At 38.6% G+C, this 24,561-nt stretch overlaps 1 protein-coding gene across 6 annotated transcripts in view; it reads right to left on the bottom strand.

The window, feature by feature from the left end:
• LOC126183318 (uncharacterized) overlaps positions 1 to 24,561 on the bottom strand; it is a 71,713-nt gene that overhangs the window by 20,615 nt on the left and 26,537 nt on the right. For 3 of the 6 annotated variants that reach the window (XM_049925172.1, XM_049925170.1, XM_049925169.1), the window contains exons 3-4: positions 14,451 to 14,776; positions 6,081 to 6,229 (exon numbers count right to left, since the gene is read on the bottom strand). In XM_049925172.1, coding sequence (XP_049781129.1) covers positions 6,081 to 6,229; positions 14,451 to 14,776 — 475 coding nt within the window. The remainder of the gene's footprint in view (positions 1 to 6,080; positions 6,230 to 14,450; positions 14,777 to 24,561) is intronic. The other 3 variants (XM_049925171.1, XM_049925173.1, XM_049925174.1) reach the window with 3 other exon arrangements.

Raw genomic sequence — 24,561 nt, 5'->3', positions numbered from 1 at the left:
TGCTTCTCAGCAAAACTTGGAGGTTGCCTCTACATCACATACAGCTAACAGACTTTCCTGTCACATAACGTAACACCAACTAATACTTATTTCCAAAACGAATAAACAAAAACGAAGAAACTGCCATGTATGTTCCAAAAACCAAAAAAGAAAAACAACAAACTTAATGTGTAAGTCTTGTGGAGTTGCGTTACATCTTTGAGACTGTTTTGCTGCATATCATATGAAAGAGAAAAACTAAGTACCAAAGACAATGCAAATAAACAAATACATGAAACACACAAATTTTGTATTTATTTACGCATGTATATCTTCAAAATTTCATGAAAGTAGGGGAACAGGGTTGAGAACTTTGAGAACTAACGATGTGATTAGTAAAACTTAACAATTTATAATCTCCTGATAATGTCAAGAATGGCCAGCACCAAGCCAAGTAATCTGAATTAGCGCTGCCAGTGCCAAGTGAATAAATGTGTACGAGACGTGCGGATGGCAAAGTGTTGAGTATTTGTCTATTTTCCCTTCATTTCAGAAACATTTAGACGTCTACTTTTAATCAATCCATAAATATCAAAATCATAATGGAATTCAGAAAAACTATTTGAAGGAAGTGCCTGCTCTCAGTTTTCAAGCAATAAAATACGATATGCTACACATACACATCCAGTGAAAAAATTGGACAAAAGAACACTTGCAGGCAACATACTAAACGTAAACATGGCACAAATCTTTTACATTGTACAACATTTACATATAAAAATAAATAATATCTCGCCTAGCACTTAGCTTTGCACGGCGGTCAGGATAGCTTACTAACTTAAGTAGGCCGAGTCCAGCGGGACTAGTGGTTGGGCAATCCCACAGTAGAAAGCCCCAGTCACACAGCTTACTTTTCCTGTGTCTGTGGAGAGAGTGAGCTGTGTTAAAGCGGTAAGCACTGAGTCAATAGTGTATGTCTCTTCAGTGCTTTTGAGTTGGTGTGTGTAAAACATAGTAGACAAAAAATTAGTCACCTCCCTGGAGACACAATGCTAATACCATGTAATAATGCCTGTGGCCTAAAGAATGGCCCCAATTTCGTAAGGAACAGAACCTACAAATAGAGTCTACAGGTATCTTCTGGTATGCCATATTCAGCTGAAACCACTCTGAGGATTACATCCCAAAGAGCTACCAGATTATGGGGATCTTGTCTGTTACGTTTAAACTGCAGTTACAAATTGTTACTGGCACATTCTACGTGATTAACGTCTGGCGATTTGGCAGGCCAGTTGAAGTACAACAGTGTGCCCAAGTGTTCATCAGACCAGGAACGTGTGCATGTGGGCCTGTGAATGTGGCTGTTGTCTTCTTGGAAGACAAGAGTGTCTACAACATATTCATTTTTAAGATGTACAGGAAAAAGTGACACTTGGTCACCAAAATGTTGAAATAAACATCCTGCTTAATTTTCATAGTAATCTGAATGAATACATCCATGATACAATATGCTAAACATCCCCAATGACATAGAACCACCCCTAGACTGATGTACACCCTCTACACTGTGCAGGTTAAATACCTCACTGAGTCATCTGTGCACTCGATGCCTTTCGAAAAGATCCAAAATCACTACTCAGTGGAACACACTGCACACTTCCAGTCACCTACTGTCCAGTTTCTATGTTTCTTGGGCCGATGAAAGATATTCGGCTTGATGTACTACTGTGACCAATGATGTTTTGCAAGGTGCCAAAATTGCATGTGGTTCCCTTTGTAATTTTCACTCAAACTGGTCAAGATGGACCTGCATTCACCAACACCAGCAATTTGTTGGGTTTGAAACTGTCACTGACAAAGTGTGACACTCATCTCCACTCCCTGTCGGTTGTTATATTTTCACAACCACTGTTCTTATGCCACTTTACATGGCTGCGAAAGGCACACCACTATGTAGACATGTTAGAGAGTCCAGGTTGACACACCAACAAGGACAACTTCATTCACGGTGTAGTTATGGGTAGTCCAAACACGATAGCTCTTTTCTACCATTCTGTCATGTCTCCAAGTCAATTCATCATACTTTGCTGATTCTGTAGAACTAACTGGCACGTACACACCACTTCACTGTCATGACTGACTTCAGCAATGGAGGGTCACGTGAACACCTAGTGCCAATCCTACAGCACTCCAATGCACCCTGTAAGCTCATTTATGGAGGTGACTAATATTTTGTCTGATGAGCTCATTTTACCAGTCATTCCACTTTAAAATGTGCTAGTGTACATAATAGCAGGAAGTTCAGTTCATAACTGATAACTGAAAACAAGTTAGAAACAACATTTTCAGAAATATGAACTTCTGATAATTGTTGCACTATACCTATGACTCCTGGTGAGGCTGAGAGATGCTTCTCAACATTGAAGAAGATGAACATTTTAAGAAGCAAAGTGATTGACAGTGGCTTGAATATCTTAACAGTGCTTTCCATACAAAAGGAATGCAAATCTTATTTCAATGAAATGGTTACTGACTAGTTTCCTTCAAGGGATACAGGAGAATGGAGTTTGTGTACAATAATTGCACAAAGGTATATTCCTCTGTCAGGTGAAAATGGCATGGATATTATTTTAGGTTAATTTATTTTACTTGTAATTATATTTTCTAGTAAAATTGTGTGTGTTTCATATGGATGGCATTTTCATATGCAGGTATTTTTAAATTTCGATGTAAACCCACAGCTGTAGTAGTCACAAGCCACCACTGTGTCACTGTATTTTCAGCTTAACTCTGAGATAGAGCTGTAATAAAAATTTTAATTTAACTCTTTTTTTTTTGCTCCTACCATGTGTATGCACAAATTTAGCATTGGAGGGCAGCGTGGAGGGTAAAAATCGTAGAGGGAGACCAAGAGACACTAAGCAGATTCAGAAGGATGTGGGTTGCAGTAAGTACTGGGAGATGAAGAAGCTTGCACAGGATAGGGTAGCAGGGAGAGCTGCATCAAACCAGTCTCCGGACTGAAGACAACAACAACATGTGTATGGGAAGAATCATGTATATCATCCACACTGTACATTTCAGCATTACTATTTCATCAAAATTTTATACACGGATCACCTGCTTGTATATTCATATACACCATATCTTCCTTGTCTCGTCACAATTCTCACAATCTGATAACAATTCATATTCCTTTTACACATGATATTTCTCAAAGAAAAACAAAAATATTAAATAATGTGGTGTTTCCACCCCTACATATTGTTTCAACCAGATGGAAGGCAGGGTGCAAGTTACTTTTCATCTCTTTGTCCATAAAAAGAAACTCAGTAACGTTGTTCTGAACTTTCAAATTCAGACAGCAAACAAAATTATCTAAGAACTGTGAGTATATAAACTGTCCTCAAAGAAGAAGAAGATGAAGAAGAAGAAGAAGAAGAAGAAGGAACTACAATACTTTAAAGTATCATTGTACCAGAAATGAGATATCTGTGATGTGAATGAAGAAAGAGGAAAAGAAAGTGTTATTTGTTCGCTTTTCATTAAAGATGCTTGGGTTTGCTAACACAGAGTAGGTAACAATGTACCTACTTTCTTCCATAAAGTAATGCACTACTTGTTTCATTTTTGAGCATAGCAGCTAATCAGCTATTTTAAGTCTAATTGGAGTACACACAAATCCTTTTCCCTCCTCTTTTCAACACACCCTATTTTCCTCAATCCCCTTCGCCTGTCTGCCACATAAATGAAAGATCATTTATCATAAACTAATCTTTACTATTTCAGCATCTTTTGGAAAAGCTGTCATTGGTGTCACACCTGTGCGTCAAGCCGTTATGAAGCACTGCTAACATTAAGTATATCACAATACTGAAACAGATGAATAAAGCATACAGCAGTCATGTGAATGAATTAGCTGTCTGCTAAGTGTAAGCCATGATTTAATCTCTAATCTAACCAAAATATATTGCTTTACTTGTAATACTCAATGGGCCTTTTATTATAAAATCTTATGTCTAACATAACAGTATTGATAATCTGATACTGTTCTTAGGTTCCACTTGAACCTACAACTTGAAACCAGAATTTTCTTTTAATTCGCTCCACACCCCATAACCTCTGATTATCTGCAAAGATAAAGGACAAAGAAGAAGAAATAAGTTCCTAGGGCTGCAGCTACCTTTTATTTCTGCCTTTCAAACATAAAGAGCTGGCCATGTTAATTGTTTTATGGTAAATACTGAATGTAATAAACAAGTTTCATGTCTATTCCCACTTGTCCCATACATTCTTAAAGGTGTCTGAAGTGCAAAGATTCCCTGAATCTCTGTGAGCAAACAAACTAGACAAATGTTTTTCATGGCCTTTTACCCCATATTCCACCAGTTTATAAGGTGCAGCAATCTTACTGAGCACTGAAGAAAACACTCTCGACATTCCTCATACTTTTTTCCTTTAAAAATTTATTTCAATGTGGAGCATGAAACTGCTTTCAATGATTGTTACTTGCACATGACTGCCTCAAATATATGGAAAAAGAGTGTCCCAAATGATTGGAAAGTCTCTCGTGCTATTCCTGTTTTCAAGAAGAGTTGCAGGACAGATGCATAGGTTACAGGCCTCAAACATTAATATTTCCTAACTTCTAGAAATCTGTTGCACCATTTCTGCATTTAGCCACGTAAAGCAAGCAAGAGCTTATGGAATGTAAATAAGTACGCTACTAAAATTAAAGTAGCCTTTAGCATACTTCAAATAATATGAAAGTCCAATTTTATTAGTGATGTAGATAAAAATATAGTACATGAGATTGGTAGCTTTCTGAGGTTTTTTGTGACATACAAAACAACATGCAGATAATGGTTTCTCGTTAAATGGCAAAGTAACAATTTGTGCACACCAATAAGCGTGTCACTGCAATATAAGGCGAAGACATAAAAGACTGACTGCAGTAAGAAGTATGACAAGTTACAAAAATGAAACCTTTGACAAGCACACATGAAACTTTCACTTCACAATGACGACAGAAGAAACACAAAGAATGTAAATACTGACACATTCACTGCAGAATGACCTCAAGATTATTTATATACATCTGTGGGAATATGTCAGTTATGAACAAATGATATATGAATAATAATATCAGGTAAGAAGAAGTCAGTACAACATCTCACACAATAAGTTATGACAGTAACAAGCATCTACAATAATTTTTCAATTGGTAGATAATTAGTCTCCATAAAACAAAATAGTATGACTCACTACCATCGTAACTTGAAGGTATACTATTTCCCTGGATATCTGAGTGTTCTGAAAATATTGCACACCAGTTTAACAAAGGTGGGTACAAACAAAGTGTTTTACTGCTGTGGAGAGAAAAATGGGGGGGGGGGGGGGGGGGGTTAGTGCTGCATTAGAATAACTGATTAGCACAGTTATTTTGGTGATGCAAAAGAAAAGCACAAAACATAAGTAGTTCACAAGAAGCTTCTCACTCACCTGGCCACAGCTAGCATATGCTGTTTCCTTCTCTTACATTTTTTCATATTGTTACACACTTTTAAGGCTTTAGGAGAATAGATAAAATAGTTTCTGAATGACAGCACTATTCAAAATATTACCAAAAGTGTGAAATACTAGAAGCACAAAGGCACAACTCACTTGCATTAACAGTCCACAACGCAAGTGTGATAAATAATTTATGCATAAGAAAGTATTATTTGAGAAGGAATGGCAGAATAACAGTATTATCGCAAATAAGCAAATTGACATTGATTTCTTACAAAAGGTGTGCAATATAATACAAAATTGTCCTTCCTGTTAGAGGTATTTCCTAGCTGTTAACACCTGATGATATGCGTTTCAGGAACTATCTAAATCAGCTACTTATTTTCCAAATCAGCCTAGTACTGACATCAGAAGTTTAAAGCTGTAAAGAAAAATACAAAATGCACAAGTCTTTTATTAATTAAAATTTGCCAACTAAAGTAAATTCAGTATTTCCTGCTTCATAAAACAATATGACAACTGAAAATAAGTCACTGGGCAGCAAACTAGTACTTTTCTAACAGGCCAATTTAAATGGAAGAACATCTTACCATGCCAATGAATAAGTGACTTTATGAGCTCACAACCATCTAGTTTGTCATTATTGTCTGCATCATGCATTTTGAAATAGTGAAACTGAAGTTCCTGTTCAGTCATTTTGCTTGTATCTATTGGAACTTCCATGTGTTCCTGTATGTGGCTGCAACAAGGAAATATTCCCATTAATTATTTTACAGGTACAGTAAAGTAAGACAGATATTGCTTAACTTTCTCGACAGGTTAAAATTTCACACTAGACTGGAACTAGTTTCAGTCTCTGAATTTCTAATTAACTAAGCTGCTTTACAGGCCACCAAAGAATGCAACACTGACTGATTAATACTTTAAAATCAGCCACAAACCTTGGTGTTATGGCTTTCACTTTCAGAGGAGGTCTTTTGTATAATTCTGCAGGCCTGACACACTTGGGACACAAAAAGACTGGCTCCATCACAGCCTAAAATTACTTTCAGGACAATCAGTTAGTTAACTATAATAATGGAATATACTGTGTGAAATGAAGAAACAATGCACCAAGTGAAGGTAATGACTCACTCAGCATTTAGCAGTTGACTGGCAAATAAACAAGATTGAAAATATAGCTAAGCTTACTTAGAGCTAACTAATAACACTGGAAACAATGCCAATTTTATAAATAACTGGACACAAGGGTAAACAGTACTGAACTGACAACATGAGGGGATGTAACAGTATCACCAATGCAAGATAATTATACAATAGCAAATCTCCCATCCACATTTTTGAGGTGTGCTACACGTTGTCCTCCTATTGTTTCAAGTTTATACAATATACTGTCTCACTACTAACAACCTGATATTGGGATCACTCAAGAGGGAAGTACTGCGTAGTGATGAAAACCAACCCTGTCACAAAGCAGGTGTACCATCTGATCCAAAGTATCTGGACACCTTACGTAATGTGAAACTGACTGCTAGATGTCAAGAGAGGCGCACCCACCAGTCTTGTGGAAATACAATGGAAGGGTTTGGATTTGGCAAATGCCTGGAGAACAGTACCTATCATTACATGTAGTGCAGTAGTGAAGTACAGAGAAAACAGTGTTACAACACAAGGATGTTTTTGATGGTTAGGGCATGGTCCCCTATTGTGCTTAAAGGAAGTGCTAAACACAGGATATGAACAAATTTTATAGCACAGTGATCTGCATACAGTAGAGGAACAATTCAGAGACTACAACTGTTTGTATCACAGCATGACAATGCAACCTGCCATAAATCAACATCTGCGAGGCAATGATTTGTGAACAAGAACGTTCCCGACATGCAATGGCTGGTCCAGAGACGTGACCTGAACCCAAAAGAACACCTTTGGACAGAGTTCATGCTGTCATAAAGGTGACGTGTGGGCACACCCCATATTGATGTCCATTACTTGGTGTCTGGATACTTTTGATCAGATAGTGTACATTTACTATATTAAAAAAAAAAAAAAGTAATTTTGTATAGAGGTGCATCTACCCATCTTCACTCAATCGAGTTCCAGTTATCTATTTTAGTTCAGCTGCCCCTGCCCATCTCATATACTCTGTTCAGAATACATCATCAAGCAATGGAGACATAGAGAACTTACTCATGAAATTTACATCCTGTTCTTTAAAGCTTTGGATTTTGAGTGTCTCTTGTGTTCTTTTATGCTTTTAATTACAACCAGTACTGAATGACGCAATTTTTAAATTCAATAAAGGAACCTAATGTAACACTCACATTTTCTTGTAGAGGTACTACACATGTTGGCATTAAAACACGGTGAGAATAACGTAAGAGGTGGCAAATTTCTAAGTTTCAAATACAATTTGAGGAGTAACATAACATTTAACTCACGATGCCAATGTTCATCTATAATATAAGTTGTTGAGACAGTAAGTGCAAATGGAAAGCAACAAAACAAGACTCGGAGTTTATATCTGTAGTGAAATTAGAAAAATGATGTACCTTTCATTAATGTACACACATACTGTGGTAGCTAAAACACGCCATCCCAAATACACCCAAAATGAGAAAATAGGTCAAAGGTTCTCACTAACTGATAACAGAAAATGTAGCCAATTTTCTTACTTAGGCAAATCATTTTAATAACTACCATTACAAAATTATGACACCGACTTAAAAAACAGGAGTTATATACCGTCTTCTGTTGCATCGGAAACAGACTTTGGAGAGAATGTCAATGAGATAACAAGTAGAACAAATTCAAATTGTAACATGTTAACAGTGACCCAAACCACTGTCCTGCTGTCAGAAGAACAAATATCTAAAATCTTTTCCACTCCATTGGCTGGCTGATACAGCAACTGTTACAAACTCACACAGGTTTTTGACAAATGCTTATTTTCAGATCACTACATAATCTGGTGATGCCCCAAAAGGGTGAAATGCATTATTAAATAATCATTATTTTGCAACCAAGACTTTTCTTTTTGAAAGAACAAATATCTGTCCTACTGAACCAAATGTATGAAAACACGTAACTCAAGTATAGAATGTAAGTTGACCTGCACAATTCAAGCCTATCAGTCTGCGTTTTTCTATGGTTGGTTGGTTGGTTGGTTGGTTGGTTTGGGGGAGGGGACTGAACAGTGATGTCATTGGTCCTATAAGATTAGGGATGAATGGAAAAGGAAGTCAGCTGTGCCCTTTCACAGGAACCATCATGGCATTTACCTGAAGCAACTTAGGGAAAACTTGGAAAACCTAAATCAGGATGGCTGGATGCAGGTTTCAACTGTCATCCTCTTGAATGTGAGTCAAGTGTGCTAACCATTGCACTGCCTTGGGCGGCTATTCTGACAGGAAAAATGAAATGGAATCATTATTTGTCTGTTTCAATTTGATTTCAGTAGTGAATTTTCTATCTTGCCTGCAGATCAATAGCATGAACTTGACTGATAACAGTTTTATAGACAGTTTTTCAGGTTAAAACCATCTGTATCTAGTTTTTAATGGACTAACTGATCATGATACACAGTTAATGAAAATAAATAGCGTAACACCTTACAGCTCTGAGGCACATTCATACAGAGCAGTGAAGTTTATTAATGAGACCAAGATACAATGCTTTAGGAATAAGTTGAGGTGATATGGGATGAGGTATAAACAAAAAGAGCTGTGGAATTCAATACATTCAAATTGTGTGTCATTATTTGAAAGCATCTTTCCTAAAAAGTTATCCAGAAATGTTATTAAAAAGGAAAAGGACAAGTAAGCCATTGATAACTACTGGGAAAATGAAAATTTATATGGGCACGAGAACAAGTCAAGATCCAATGTTACCTGCATTCTTAAAAAGTGTAATATTTTAAGGAAAAGCATTAAACTGTTTAGAAACATGCACCTCCTGACAGAAATTAATAATGCAGGTAAGATTAAAATCATATGGAACATTGTGAAATGAGATATACGACAACTCATCCATGGCACAGCAAATCATCACAAAGAAAATCAGTGACAAATTTTCATCTAATTTCCTTACTGATATCCTTTTCCAAAATATTCAAAAAAATAACAACATACTCAGCAATAGTTTCACACATAAGAAGAAACGATTTACTTAGCATATCAAAGTTTGGATTCCACAAGGGTTGCTCAGCTGAGAATTCTACTAATATACTCACTCACATAATTTTAAAATTCTTAAATACAACAATATTGCCAGTTGGAATTTTTTGCTATCTTTTCTAGTCATTTGATTGCCTAGATCAAGTTACTCCCTTAGAAAAACTTACGTTTTCTGGAACTGATGGCTTTATGAACAATTGATTTGAATCCTGCTTAACAAAACGAATGCAAAAAGTTGTGGTAAAATATAAAAACAACGTTGAAAGGAGAGAACATTTTAGTGACTGGGGAAAATAAAAAGAGGGAGGTCCCACAGGGTATGTATATATATTCAGCAAATTTTCCTCTTTGTATAACTGTTAGTCTTTGAAGCCTACGCATGAGTGACATTATACTGAGTGCACTATCCGAAAACTACCTCGAGCAATTAAACAGATAACCGTCTCGTGGAGATAACATCTTGGACCTAATGGTAACAAACAGACTCAAACTTTTCAACTCTGTAAGCGCAGAAGAGGGAATCAGTGATCATAAGGCTGTTGAAGCATCCCTGAATATGGAAGTAAATAGGAATATAAAAAAAGGGAGGAAAGTTTATCTGTTTAGCAAGAGTAATATGAGGCAGATTTCAGACTACCTAACAGAACAAAACGAAAATTTCTGTTCCGACACTGACACTGTTGCGTGTTTATGGAAAAAGTTCAAGGCAATCGTAAAATGTGTTATAGACAGGTAAGTGCCAAGTAAAACTGTGAGGGACGGGAAAAACCCACCATGGTTCAACAACAAAGTTAGGAAACTACCGCGAAAGCAAAGAGAGCTTCACTGCAAATTTAAACGCAGTCAAAACCTCTCAGACAAACAGAAGCTAAACAATGTCAAAGTTAGCGTAAGGAGGGCTATGCGTGAAGCGTTAAGTGAGTTTGAAAGTAAAACATTATGTACCAACTTGACAGAAAACCCTAGGAAGTTCTGGTCTTACGTTAAATCAGTAAGTGGATCGAAACAGCATATCCAGACACTCTGGGATGATAATGGCATTGAAACAGAGGATGACACATGTAAAGCTGAAATACTAAACATCTTTTTCCAAAGCTGTTTCACAGAGGAAGACTGCTCTGCAGTTCCTTCTCTAAATCCTCGCATGAACAAAAAAATTGCTGACATCGAAATAAGTGTCCAAGGAATAGAAAAGCAACTGGAATCACTCAACAGAGGAAAGTCCACTGGACCTGACGGGATACCAATTCGATTCTACACAGAGTACGCAAAAGAACTTGCCCCCCTTCTAACAGCCGTGTACCGCAAGTCTCTAGAGGAACAGAAGGTTCCAAATGATTGGAAAAGAGCACAGGTAGTTCCAGTTTTCAAGAAGGGTCGTCAAGCATTTGCACAAAACTATAGGCCTACACTTCTGACATCAATCTGTTGTAGAATTTTAGAACATGTTTTTTGCTCACGTATCATGTCTGGAAACGTCCCCCAGGCTGTGGCTAAAGTGCTAGTTCTGCAAGGTTCGCAGGAGAGCTTCTGTAAAGTTTGGAAGGTAGGAGACGAGGTACTGGCGGAAGTAAAGCTGTGAGGACGGGGCGTGAGTCTTGTTTGGGTAGCTCAGTTGATAGAGCACTTGCCCGCGAAAGGCAAAGGTCCTGAGTTCGAGTCTCGGCCCGGCACACAGTTTTAATCTGCCAGGAAGTTTCAAATCATCCTATGTTTTAAGCAAGCTTCTGATTAATGCTGCAATGTCTTCCTGAGTAACCGAACCATCTTCTATTTCAGGAGGGCCTCCCATAGGGCCTGTAGGGGTTCTGAATGGTGCTGACAGGTCCTTTTTCCCAGTCGATCCCATTAATGCTCGAAAGAATTCAAAACAGAGCTTTGGGCAGTTAAAGCCATAGCATGAATCTCTGCCTCATCCAATAACTCCTGCACAATTCTCACAACATGTGGGCACGCACTGCCAAACATTAGCATACAGTCATCACCAATAAATCAAGTGAAAGGCACGACATCCCCCAAAAGGATATCCTCCACATAGTGATATGCTGTAAGGCTCCCATGCTCCACAAAGAGCAAATCTGTCCTTCCAGGCATACTCATTGCTGCTCACCACCAGATAATCATGCTGAAAAGGTGCCCTGGATGAGAATAAGCAAGAGGAATACCTTTCCAGGTTTTCTCCAGATTCTCTCTTTACCATCAGGCAACTGCAGGCCAAAACATGACTAATAAATGGACATTTGCTCCCATTGTTGTACTCTCCAGCAGTGATATTCCCTAATGAGATGTAGCTGAGCTGTGCAATGCTCTCCGACAAGTACTGCACCTGTAGCAGGCCTTCTGGATTGAAGACTGACTTCTTCTGTCGATTCCCTCACTGACATTGACTCCCTTCAGCTGTGTGGAGTTACTTCAATGGTGGTGGTGGTGGTGGTGTGACAACTGAGGAGAAATTTAAGTTGCTAGAAGTGATCATATCTTACCAATGTTGCTCTTCTTGGGCCCAATTTTGGTTTCCTGGCATTACGTCCAGTTTCTCTGTACCTTCTCACAGTTCTGGTAATCATGGAAGATGTAGTTCTTAACATTTTGGCTATATAATGCACGTTGCAACCATCTTCAACCAAAGCAACAGCTTTTGCAGCATCTTTAGATTTTACTGGCATGTTTACTCCAGCAAGCTCATTATAGGATCTTTATGTGATTATTGAAAACACATGTGACTGAAATGAGAACAGTACAAAGTACAACAATAAGTGCTACATGAGCAGGAAAACATTACTGCCTCATGTCCATTGATGTGTTTTTCAGGTTGCGCAGGAGAAAATGATTAAGACTGGTGCAAAAAACAATTGACAGTTCATTGTTCACTTGCAGAGCAACACATCAATGTACCAATACCGCATACCCCTTAAAATATATGATAAAATTACACTTCATTCATTATACGTTGAATTTTTCGTGCCAGTTAGTTTTTGTGGTGTCTACTCATGATCATCTTGGAGGTACCTCTTTAAGGCATTTGGCACTTCACCTGCACCACCACAATATGCACAGGGTGTTTTACAATTACAGGCTTCTTTGTGTTGTAGAGGGAATAATTATGTTATGTCCAGTAACGTACCATTTGGGTGTAAGATAAGTTTGAAAATTGGATCACTTCAAAATCTCCCCCTTCCCGGTATGCACACAGCAGAACAACAAGCTCTGACCTGTGTGCTCTACAGCAGTTGCTTCACATGGCAACACTCCTGTTCATTGCACAAAGTCTATCTGTGAAGCATGCTTTCATACACATGGCCCAAAAACCCTCGTGCACATCCATTGAGCACCATAGTCAACCCTCCTAGCTGTGAATGTACCATTTTCTCACATCATTTGTTGTAGTCAGGCGAAACTGGTACATGATGGACTGAGACAATTCAGAAAATGTTCTCGATACATGCACTGTGCAGTTCTACCATTACATACCATACTGTGAAACAGGAGATTTGAAATTGATCCAATCTTTAAATTTATTTTATATTCTAATGATACATTTCTGGACATGGCTTTCTTATTGAGACTTAATCTACAAAATCCCCACTACAATCCCCTGAAGCCTGTAACGGGAATTGTGAAACACTCTGTATATTCTCTAATTAAATTTATCATAAATGATCTTCCACGATTTCAGAATAGTAGTGTCCATAGCTACAACACTAGATGAAAAAATGATCTCTATCACCCATTTTTAAACCTGCCCATGGCTCTGAAAGGAAATATGCAACAACAAAAACTTCTCATTTGCCCAGTAAAATAAATTGTCTAAGAGACAGTAAAGCACGTTCTAAATTTAACCTAAAATCTTTTTTCTGGACAACTCCTCCAAGACTATGGATGAATTTTTACTTTAAAAGTGTCAGTGTGTAAGGAAAAAAACTAGTTTTTAAGTTTAGTTGCACAAGTACGACTGAAACATAAAATGTTCATTACTTTTAAAACTAATCGTGTGTACATATCCTGTAAACTGACTTGCTCTGCATAATTTTGATAAGAATTGCTCTATGGAACATGTAACTAACTAACTTTTAACTAACTAACAAAAAATGGCCTGCATACTCATCAGACTTAACATCTCTGGACTGTGGGGGAAATTAAAACAAGAAGTCTATGTTTCAAATAAGTGAACTGACAAATGACTTGCAAAGACATGAACTGGTGAGAAACATGGGTATGTATTAGTGCTCAAGGTCAACAGTCTGAGCATTTGATATTAAAGTTATAATAATAAACATGTGAACCACACCTGAGTTATGTATCTATTCACTTTTGGGACAGGAGGGGAGATATTTGTGGGACCACTTCTACTGACAGTAGGACAGCAGTTTGTGGCACTATGATCTTGTTGCTATTTGGTCAAGTTCCACACATGTTATGTCACCGATGAGAACTTCATACACTCCTTCCAATGCCACAGAAAAAGTATTTATTTCATTTTTTAAAGTAGATATAAAATTTAAAAATTACTTGTGTACAACAGAAAATTTTCCCAAGTGCCCACAACAACTTAGCCCAAACTGCACACTGATATATTTGCTAATTGCAGATACATTTTGGATGGCTTGGCTATGATGGCTCAACCATTAGACCTTTCTTTGCTCAACATGTCAACTAGTATTTGCAGTCTCTGGTTCACCTCAGAAATGACAGTTATAACCAAATCATTTACTCAGAGCACATATGAAGTATTAATATGAGCAAACATCTATTTCATTCTTAAATTGTTTCCACATAATTTCTTACTCTTTCTCATGAGCAATGTTAGCAGCATTCAGAATCTGCTGATGCTGCACAGGCACTCCCTGTTGGACTGGTACCCCTTGCTGGACCGGTACCCCCTGTTGCACAGGCACACCCTGCTGGACTGGTACACCCTGTTGGACAGGCACACCTTGCTGTACAGGCACACCTTGCTGTACAGGCACACCTTGCTGTACAGGCACACCTTGCTGTACAGGCACACCCTGTTGCACAGGCACACCCTGTTGCAGAGGAACACCCTGTTGCATGGGGACACCCTGCTGCATGGGAACCCCTTGCTGGACAGGCACATGGACTTGGCCTGGCACCTGTGCAAAAACTCTCATTTTATTATAAGTTTTAATAACTCATCTGACAAGAAACCGTATATTTATATTTAAGAATAGGGAGGTACAGTAGATTCAACTAAACAACACATTCAGTAACTTGGAAAATGAAGATTACACAGAAAGAGTCAAAAAGGGCACTTTTGTAACACAGGTTTAACACAGAAGACAATGCAGTTGTAAAGAGAGTGAAATACAATATCTCACATGGGATGAAGCAACTATTATAGAAAAGGGGAGTGTTTCAAGGATACAATAACAAGAAAACAAAGCTATTTGGTAATGCTTTACAGAGCATGAAATATGCTAAAACAAAAATTTGGTTCAAGAAACAATTCAAAAGAATATAAGCATGGAGGAGCAATAACAGAAGGTAGTAAATGAAACAGTAGCTAACAAGAGAGATAAAATTGCACAATAATTAAAAGCCTCAAAAAATAATGTCCTCCACAGCGACATTCTCAGATAAATGCTTCACGGATTTCGTGTGTAATCTCAAATTTTCAACAGTTTCCTCTGTCATTATCACCAGAAGTTATCTATATGGGACTGTCGATCTTAGATGTTAAGTCCCATAGTGCTCAGAGCCATAAGTTATCTACAGGCTGCTTGGTATTTAATCCAGTTGGCAGGAAATATGTCACAGAGACCTAGCAGTCACAGAACTTCCATATGACGAAAGAGTTTATGTTGATGTCTATGACTGAGGAACATTAGTAATGATGCCTAGTTTGTTAGATGGTGAATGTGGCTATAAAGATTATTAGTCAGTTCTCACACAAAATTTTGTTATTGGCTAAACTGGCTTTGAATCACTCAGTATTTTCAATAGACCATAATGCTTCTTGGTTGATGGCTGCATCAGAACCATAGGTGTGAGCATCTCCTCAAGGGTCCTACAATGTTCTGAGGCAGCCATCAGCCATGAAGAATTATATGAGTGCAAATCAGAAAGTCTTTCCCCACCTTTTTTTTGCCAAATTACAGCTGTAAATGTGAAGTCAACATATCCATTTCCAGTAGTGGACCTTTGAGGGACTGTCCTGGCCTTATCTGCTGATGACTCAGTGGCACGGTGCTGCTGTATATTGTTGAAGATGGTGGTTGTGTTTCACACATCCACAGCGTATGAGCAATGAAGGGCAATTTGTTTTCTATGGAGCAAGGATGAAGGCCCATCAACATTCACAGGGAAATGTAGCCCGCATATGGAGAAAAGTGTATTGTTTTGAGAAGTGTGAGGTGGTCGCGTTGTGAGTTCGCAAAAGTCTGTGACAACTTGCATGACAATGAGTGCTCAGGGATGACTGATGATATTTCCCACATGGATGCAATGGTGAAAGCAGATTAGTTTGTGTGCCTCAAAGACTTCATGAGTCACTGCAGAGAGGTTCAGTATTTAAACCACGACACTGGCGTAAAGTCTGGTGATCAGGAACTTCATGCACCACTTCTCCTCCCTTTCTAGCCAAATACTGGCAGTGAAAATTTTTTCCATCACCAGTATTCAAACCAGCTTATCCCAGGTCATGAAGCACCGCACAAGCATGCTTTAGTGACCTTGGCCATGGAGGCAGGATGCAGGTTTGCCTGTGTCAAAAAACTTCCATCCGTGTCATCTTTCGAGAAAGTGATGTTAACTGTATTCTGAGGTTGCCATGGAATGCTGCTGCTGGATTACATGCCAGTAGATGCAACCATCAATTCTGACAGTTATTGATCAACATTGTTGCATCTGCAGGCTGCCATCAGGAAGTAGTTCTGAGGGATTTTCGATGTGGGCAATGGGGTTATGGTTCACAGCAATGTGAGGCCATATGCAGCAATCAGAACGGCCAAAAAGCTTCAGTTATTTCACTGATAAAGCAGTCCAAACCATGCCCCTAGTGATTTCCATGTATATGGTACATTGAAAAAGTTATTGGAAGGACAGCAATTAACATGCAATGAAAAAGGCAAGACAACAATCCAATGGTGGTTCCAATATACATATATTTGTAATTTCCTGCATGTACCTTATTTTGGCTAACAAGAATAGGGGAAAGACTTTCTGATTTGCCCTCACAGTAGGACACTTGAAGACTTCTGGCACAGCAATCAACCAAGAAGCATTATAGATTATAGGCTACTGAAAATACTAAATAAGTCAAAACCAGTATACCCAATAACAAAATTTGTGTAAGCATTGGTGGATAACCTTTATAGTTACATTTAATGAGCTCACTGATGCTCTCTGCCAGCAATGTGGTAAATACGAACAGATAGTGGATAATTCAGCTTATTTCTCTGTAGCCTTTTGGCAACAAGTGTCCATTCCCACACAACCCCTAAAAATATAGCCACTATTCTGATTAACATGAAGAAACATATGATCTTCTTTGGCAAAACAGAAATCTTAGCCCATGCATCTACTTACTCAGGAGTCTGTCAAAGAAGCCACTGAGATCAGAATGTGCAACAACAGCTATCTGTCAAAATCAGTATCGCTACCAATGTTATCCCAACACAGGCATTGACAACCTCTGGTAGCAACAGGAGTTCTGTGACTTTCATGACATATTCTGTCCAAATACATAAAGTACTACTCAACCCAGGACAACTCATGACAATGACACAGGGGAACCCACACAAAGCTTTAAATCAGATATGGCAAGAAATATGTGAAGCATTTATCCAATTCCGAAACATTTTGAAATACTCTGTGTAGTTCAAAAGGTGAAACAGAAACACATGTAGTCAATAATGATAACAATGAGTATTCAGAAGTAATGCCAGATGGAGTTTATACAGCTATACAGTGTATGAAGAAGAAGAAGAAGAAGAAAACTCTGATCAACTGAATATAAAAAGAATAACATTTTAACTACATACTTAGGAATTATTATTATTATGAACAACTTAAATCAGAAAGAGCACATAGAAAATGATGTGAGGAAGGTGAACCAAAGATTGCATTTTATTGGCAGAACACTTAGCAGATGCAACAGGTCTACTAAATAGACTGACTGCACAATGCTTGTCCGTCATCTTTAGAAGTACTGTAGTGCAGCGTGGGATCTTTATGAGGTAGGATTAATAGAGTACATCAAGAATATTAAAACAAGGGCAGCACATTTTCTATTGTCATGAAATTGGGGAGAGAATGTCATGGACATGATACAAGACTTTGGGTGGACATCATTAAAACAAAGCCATTTTTCATTGCAGAGGGAGCTTCTCATAAAATTTCATTCACCAACATTGTCCTTCGAATGCGAAAATATTTTGTTGACACCAACCTACATAGGGAGAAATGATTTCATAATGAAATAAGGGAAATCTGAGCTTGCATGGAAAGGTAAAGACATTGTTTTTTTCCCACATGCTGTTCGAGAGTGGAATAATAGAGAATTATCATTAAGGTGGTTTGATGAACCCTCTGCCAGGCACTTAAATGTGGTTGACAGAGTATCCATGTAGGTGTCGATGAATCAAGCAAAGGAACAAACTGGCTTTAAGCATGGATCCAGCTCAATTGATCACTTACAAGTCGAGAATGAAACTACAGAACAGGGCATTCAGTATGAATTAGACATTTGTTCAGGAGTTACAGATTTCAGTTTCAATAAAATCTGTAGTAGCAGCCACTGTTTAACAAAGAATTCACTCCGTCTAGTTTAGTACACTGAAGAATGTAAATGTCAATCCCACACCTTCAACTAGACTTAATCACAATAGTGAGAATTCAGAAATAAAACAGGTGTCCTGCATGGAGAGTACATAGCACCAAAACTATTCTCAGCTGTCCTAAAGGGAATTTTCTGATCCTTAAGTTGAGGAAGTTAAAGAAAGAGTTAATGTTAGTTGCACATGTCTGACCCACACTTGCTCTATGGATGACATCGTACTGCTTGTCTCTAGTGCAGATAAACATCAACAAAGTAATGTAATGATACAAAAAAAGCAAGTATGAAAGCAGGCTAGAAAATAAATTATAATTTCAACTGTAGCCAGTGCACTCACTTTGTTCACACAAGGATATAATAATACTACTACTACTACTACTACTACTACTACTAATAATAATAATAATAATAATAATAATAATAATACTATCACATCCACAGTTTGATAGATGCTTCCCCCAGATTTTTACAAGGATAGCAGTTTTCAGCTACACACATATACATTGTTTCCTAATGTCATCTACCCATTACCCATTACATCAGCACTCATCTCTTGGAATTCAGCAAAGAATTCCCTTGGTCCACCTATGAGCCAATTGGATGGCCCCATGTCCTCCTTAACACCATTTCATTTCATATAAAATTATTCTTCGACACCACTTAGTTCCCTGATCAATTCATTTGTTTGCCTGTCTCTGTTAATAATTGCCTACATGTTCCTCTTCACTGTTCATGGAGTGTCACTCAGTCATTGCCTTACTAGGGTACATCAGAAGTGCTAATACACACTAAAATTTATGTTTCAGATACAATAGAAGCCTACTTTTGAAATTCATATTTTACACTGCCAGTCACTAAAATTGCAACACGTGAAGACAGCATTCAACATATGGTAAATTGGCATGAAATGTAGCACATGCTTGGGTATACAAATTATTAGCATTTCAGCTCAACTGCACAAAAGTGGCATGGGTAACACCAGATATATACTGTGTATAAAAATGACCCAGTCACATTAATTTGACCACCACCTAAGTTCAATACCGATGCACAGTAAGCACTCACAGATGGCAGCACTAGCAATGAAGGGTATATATAGTGTCAAGGGGGGACACAAAACAGTGCAGTCATCACAATGCAGAAATGGAGAGAATTATCTGGCATCTGTAAGGGCATGATCATTGACTTTTGGCGCATTGGTAGAAGCATTTCTGAAACAGCTAAGTTTGTACACCATTTGCGTGCCACTGTGGTTTAAGTGTACAGTGCAGGGCGAAATGGTGCTATCCCAAACTGGTGTCAAGGGAACTGTTGCAACACAGGCCATGAAAGACAGGGATGAACAATAGCTGTGGAGATGTGTATGGGTGAACAGACATGCAACTGTTAAACAACTGACCACCCAGATGAACTAAGGAGCTACCAACAGTGTCTCCCCAAAATATATTCATCGAACATTGCTGCATGTGGACCTCCACAGCAGGCAAGTGGTTCATGTACACACGTTAACTACTGTTCATATGTGGCAAGTCTGTAATTTGCACACCAGTACCATAACTGGATGTCCACTGACTGATGACAGGTTGGTTTCAGATGGATCATATTTTATGTGATATTGGACATACAGCCACTGGCATGTACCACATAAAAAGTCTGCAACCCTGCAACACTCATCACAATGGTCCAGGCATTTTGTGGCTGTCCCTAGGCGATCACACCATTCTGCAAGTATGCATCAATCCTTGAGGACCATGTCCACCCCTACATGCTGTTTGCTTTTCCTCAGCATGATGGCATCTACCAGCAAAATAATGCAATGTGTCACACAGCTCACAGTGTACGTGTGTGGTTCAAAGACACCACCTGGCCTCCAAACTCCCCATATTTACACCTAATCGAGAATCTGTGGGACCACATCAATAGGGCTGTTCGTGCCAAGGATCTTCAACTGGGAAACCTAGCACAGCAGGCCACAGCACTGAGTCGGCATGGCTCAAAATCCCTGACAGTAACTTAGAGAACCTTTAACAATACAAGTATCATTACAAGCCAAAAGATAGTCCCAGGCCATGCAAATAAATCTTTGTTGTAACTTTATTTATCACGAGTGTTCGCCAGGCATCAGAGAATGCCCAAATATAGCAGGCAGTGAGATGACAGTAAGAGCCTAGCACAGTCGTCTGCCATGCAGCGGCAGAAGTACAGAACTAAACAATGAATTGAAGTGGCTAAAAGGTGCTGCCACCTACAGAAAAAAGGGTGATCTAAATGCTGATGACTATTTAGAAATGATTCTGTTTAAATAATCAGTTGTCTAACAATTTCTGTATTTTACTGAAAACTTTGAGTGCACCAATAATTGTTTCCTAAAGTGTATAATTATAGCAGAATATTTTTCAGATAAATTTGTTGGTTGAATGCGAGTTATAGCACTGATTATATATGGTGAATGCATGATACAAGCAATGTACGATAAGTGAATGATATTTACCAGCTAAAATCACCAGAACAGGCTCCATGAATAGGACACTGTATAGCAGATGAAGACAACAAAAGGTACTTTGAATATTTTTGTATTAAGGAAAGTAACTACTGTGGTGGATATTGAAGCTACATACACAATTTTACAAGAGTTTTTGCACGTGACAACCTGTTCTCTCAAAGCTACAAAGTGCAAGCTAAAGTGATTGTAGTTCTCGAAAGTTTAATTGTTTCAATACAGGTTATGTATTGCGTGAAAGATCATGTCTGAGTAGTTAGTGAAAATTACAATTATGTCAAAGAGATGCTTAAGTTTAGATCAAAAAGCTGTATACTTTTCAAAATTTACCACCAGAGTGGTAGCAGTTTTTTATATTACAATAATATTTGCAGTGTATGTTTGCATAATTAATGTACTTTATCATCAAATATATGCTTTGGTGATTACGTCGGTGCTGAAATCTTCACTAGGTAGTTTTATGTCTGTTGCTGATCCATATTAGTCAGCAAACTGGTAAATGTTGTCCTCTCAAAGTTGGTTACAAGTAGTTGTGCATATATCTTTATGGCATTGACTTTACAACAGTAATTATTCGGTTCCTTTTGCAACAATTATTTTCATGTGGTAAAGTACTTACTCTGATTTTGGTAGAGCGACTAACATTGGTTGTAAGCCGAGTACTGTACTACACGCAATTGTCTGCCCACAGTTACAAAGGAATCCAATCGCCACTCACAGTCACTTTTAGAAGCAAAACAATTATCCACAGTAGGGTAAAACAGGCTGGGGAATCGCAAACCTCACCGACTTGTTTCCTGCATGTCTTGAAGTGATCCGCATTGCGAAAGGTGGTTGGTTATTCAGGCTCTTGACAGGTGGTAACATTAATGTTACTGGACAGTATGTATAAGGAAATATTACACATTGGGTTTCTCATTCAGAAAATGCATTTGAATGTTGGTTATTAGCAAGTCAATTTTGTTATACATCATATAAGAAGGAGAAACATATACCAGCATGTGACAGAATCATACAATAGCCACATCACCATCAACCGAGACTGCAGTTTAACATTTTGTAATATTGTTGCCTGCAATGGATGAGATCCCACAACTGTCATGCCAAAGATGAGTATAAGAGGCCAGGAGGACCAGACTCAATGCCACGCAGGACCTCAGTGGCCCTGCACAATTAGCACCCGACAGAACAGACACTGTTTGCTCCCTCATGCAGGATTGTACATCCACATCGCATATCCCGAGTCCAGATATAACCTGGTTTGCAGGGATATAACCTTGTTTGCAACAAGACAAGTACCCATTGAGACAGTGTGACATAACATTATCTCGAGCACCACAGACTACCAGTGCAGCAACCACTGTTGTGGCTTCTCCTCATGCACCAATGGAGAGTGGTATGCCAACAATGGTGCACTAAATGACAGCACTGGATATGAGAGGGGCACAACATCATTTTTGAGATGAACCCTGGTTCTGTGTAGAGCATCATGATGGACGTATCAGTATGAAGAGGTGCAGCAGAGAATAAATGTTGCACAAATGCATTCACCATCCTCAGCACAGCACCTGGTGAGATGGCATGTGGTGCATTTGGGTGTACACACAATCACCGCTGGTTCACGCAACTGTTAATTTGGACATAAACTGTTAAATTTCGCATGTTTTAATACTGGTAACTTTGCCCAACCTTTGTGGTCTCCAGGACATTAGCCCTGTACAAGATAAAAAGGATCGCAAGTTGCCTGTGCTGACCTGATCACCTCTGATACAGAGGATGTTTGACTGTCGCCTTGACCAGCACATTCTCCAGACCTCCAACCACTCAAAACGTCCGGTCACGGGTTGCCGAGAGATGGACACACCACCACTCAGTGGCCACTATGATTGATGAATTCTGGCATAGTGTTTAAGCAGCATGGAATGACATACCCATTTCTGTCACCTGAGCCCAGTTCGCCCCATATCCAGCCAGATCAGAGCTGCTATTGCTGCCACGGGTGGCAGCAGCTCTGTGTACTAAATTTTGCACCTTGTATGCCTCCAAATCGCATACAAATTCTTGCTACTATACTGTATAATAGTAACGAATTCCAAGTCAGTTTGGGAGAAACTACAACACCAGCTGTTGCCTTGCTGCCTGGTGACCTTAGAAGCACCAGTCTCTCACAACCCAAAAAATTGAATTGTTGTACAGGATATACTGTAATCTGTAACCAACTGTAAGTAAAGTCCTTTGCTTTGCCTTCTGCATTCTCTAGTTCACTGTCAGTTCACTCTCCTTCTGTCACATGTACAGAAGTAATATGCCTATCAAAAGTTGTGACTAACTGCAGATCTAAAGAAACACTTTCAAGGAGAGAGGTACTTCCTGACTTTTGTTCCAGTATGTGTGAATATGGCAGTCTTTAGCAGCTTTCTAAAGGAAGATGTTGACAGAAAAAGATACAAAACACATTGTAAATATCAAAGACTGAAAGGCCAGCACACACATTTGATCTCAGAACATTCTGTCTGCGTGTATTAGTTGTCCTTTATAAGCAGTCACTACTGTGTGCTTTGAACCAGATGAATAATTATGCTAAGGCTCAGATTCCCCTAAGTCAGATGCCATTCACAGATATATCAAATTTTGTTACGAGCAGTTCAGTATCACTGTGGATGGGAAAGAAACCTCAATCGAATAAATCACAAACACTTTCTTGCCTACATTAATGTAAAGATATACTAGATGAAAGGATTGTGACAATAGTCACAGTTTGTTAACAAAGTATATGCATTCTGTGAGTTATATAAGAAGAATTTAATAAATGTATTCACTCTTTAATCATCAATGCCTTCAGGGAAAAATCATTACAATTCCTGCCCACCAATGGTGAATGCAATATGAGTTACATATGGGCTGCATTGAAGAGACACTGGAAGTAGGAAAAAAGCCAAACAAGTCCAGAGCTCAGTGACTCACATATTTCTCAACTGCTCACATTTAAGATGAATGTGAAGCCTACGGTATTGTTCATGATGTGCATATGCAAATATCCAGAAGTATATGAATGTAACAACTCCATCAATAATATTCTTGCTGGGTCTGCAGCCACATCATTCAATCATTTTGACAAAATATTTCGGTCATCCGTGTGGCTGGCATCTCCATGTGGGAATGCAGTTTGATAAATCTTGATTATCTGAGGCATACTGCCATGGGAATCTTGCTGGAACTGATTCTTACCCTGAATGATATGGGTACATTTACACACAGATAGTTGCTCCTGCAGCTTGCTATTGAGACGGCATCTTAAGGAATCAATTAAAATTAGACTGGCAGATAATATTATACATAGAAACAAAGGTGATCCTTTAAGTAAAATGTGGAATCCTGTTGTATCCTATATGCCAGCTTTGACCACTGGAACACTGTATCTTCCATTTGTCTTATGGGTCAGCAGTGACGATTTCTCTGATAGGCACTGTCACCTCTACATGGCATGTGAAAGAGCCACTGTTCACAGTGGGACTCAGTTCTAGCAAAAAGCATTCTCACCTGAAGATGGCAGGCACACAGACCACTGAAATACTGGAAGATGACTGTATGCTCAGACAGCA

Source organism: Schistocerca cancellata, chromosome 4, assembly GCF_023864275.1.
Source record: "Schistocerca cancellata isolate TAMUIC-IGC-003103 chromosome 4, iqSchCanc2.1, whole genome shotgun sequence".
Lineage (NCBI taxonomy): Eukaryota > Metazoa > Arthropoda > Insecta > Orthoptera > Acrididae > Schistocerca > Schistocerca cancellata.
This window is presented reverse-complemented; position numbering and strand designations above follow the sequence as displayed.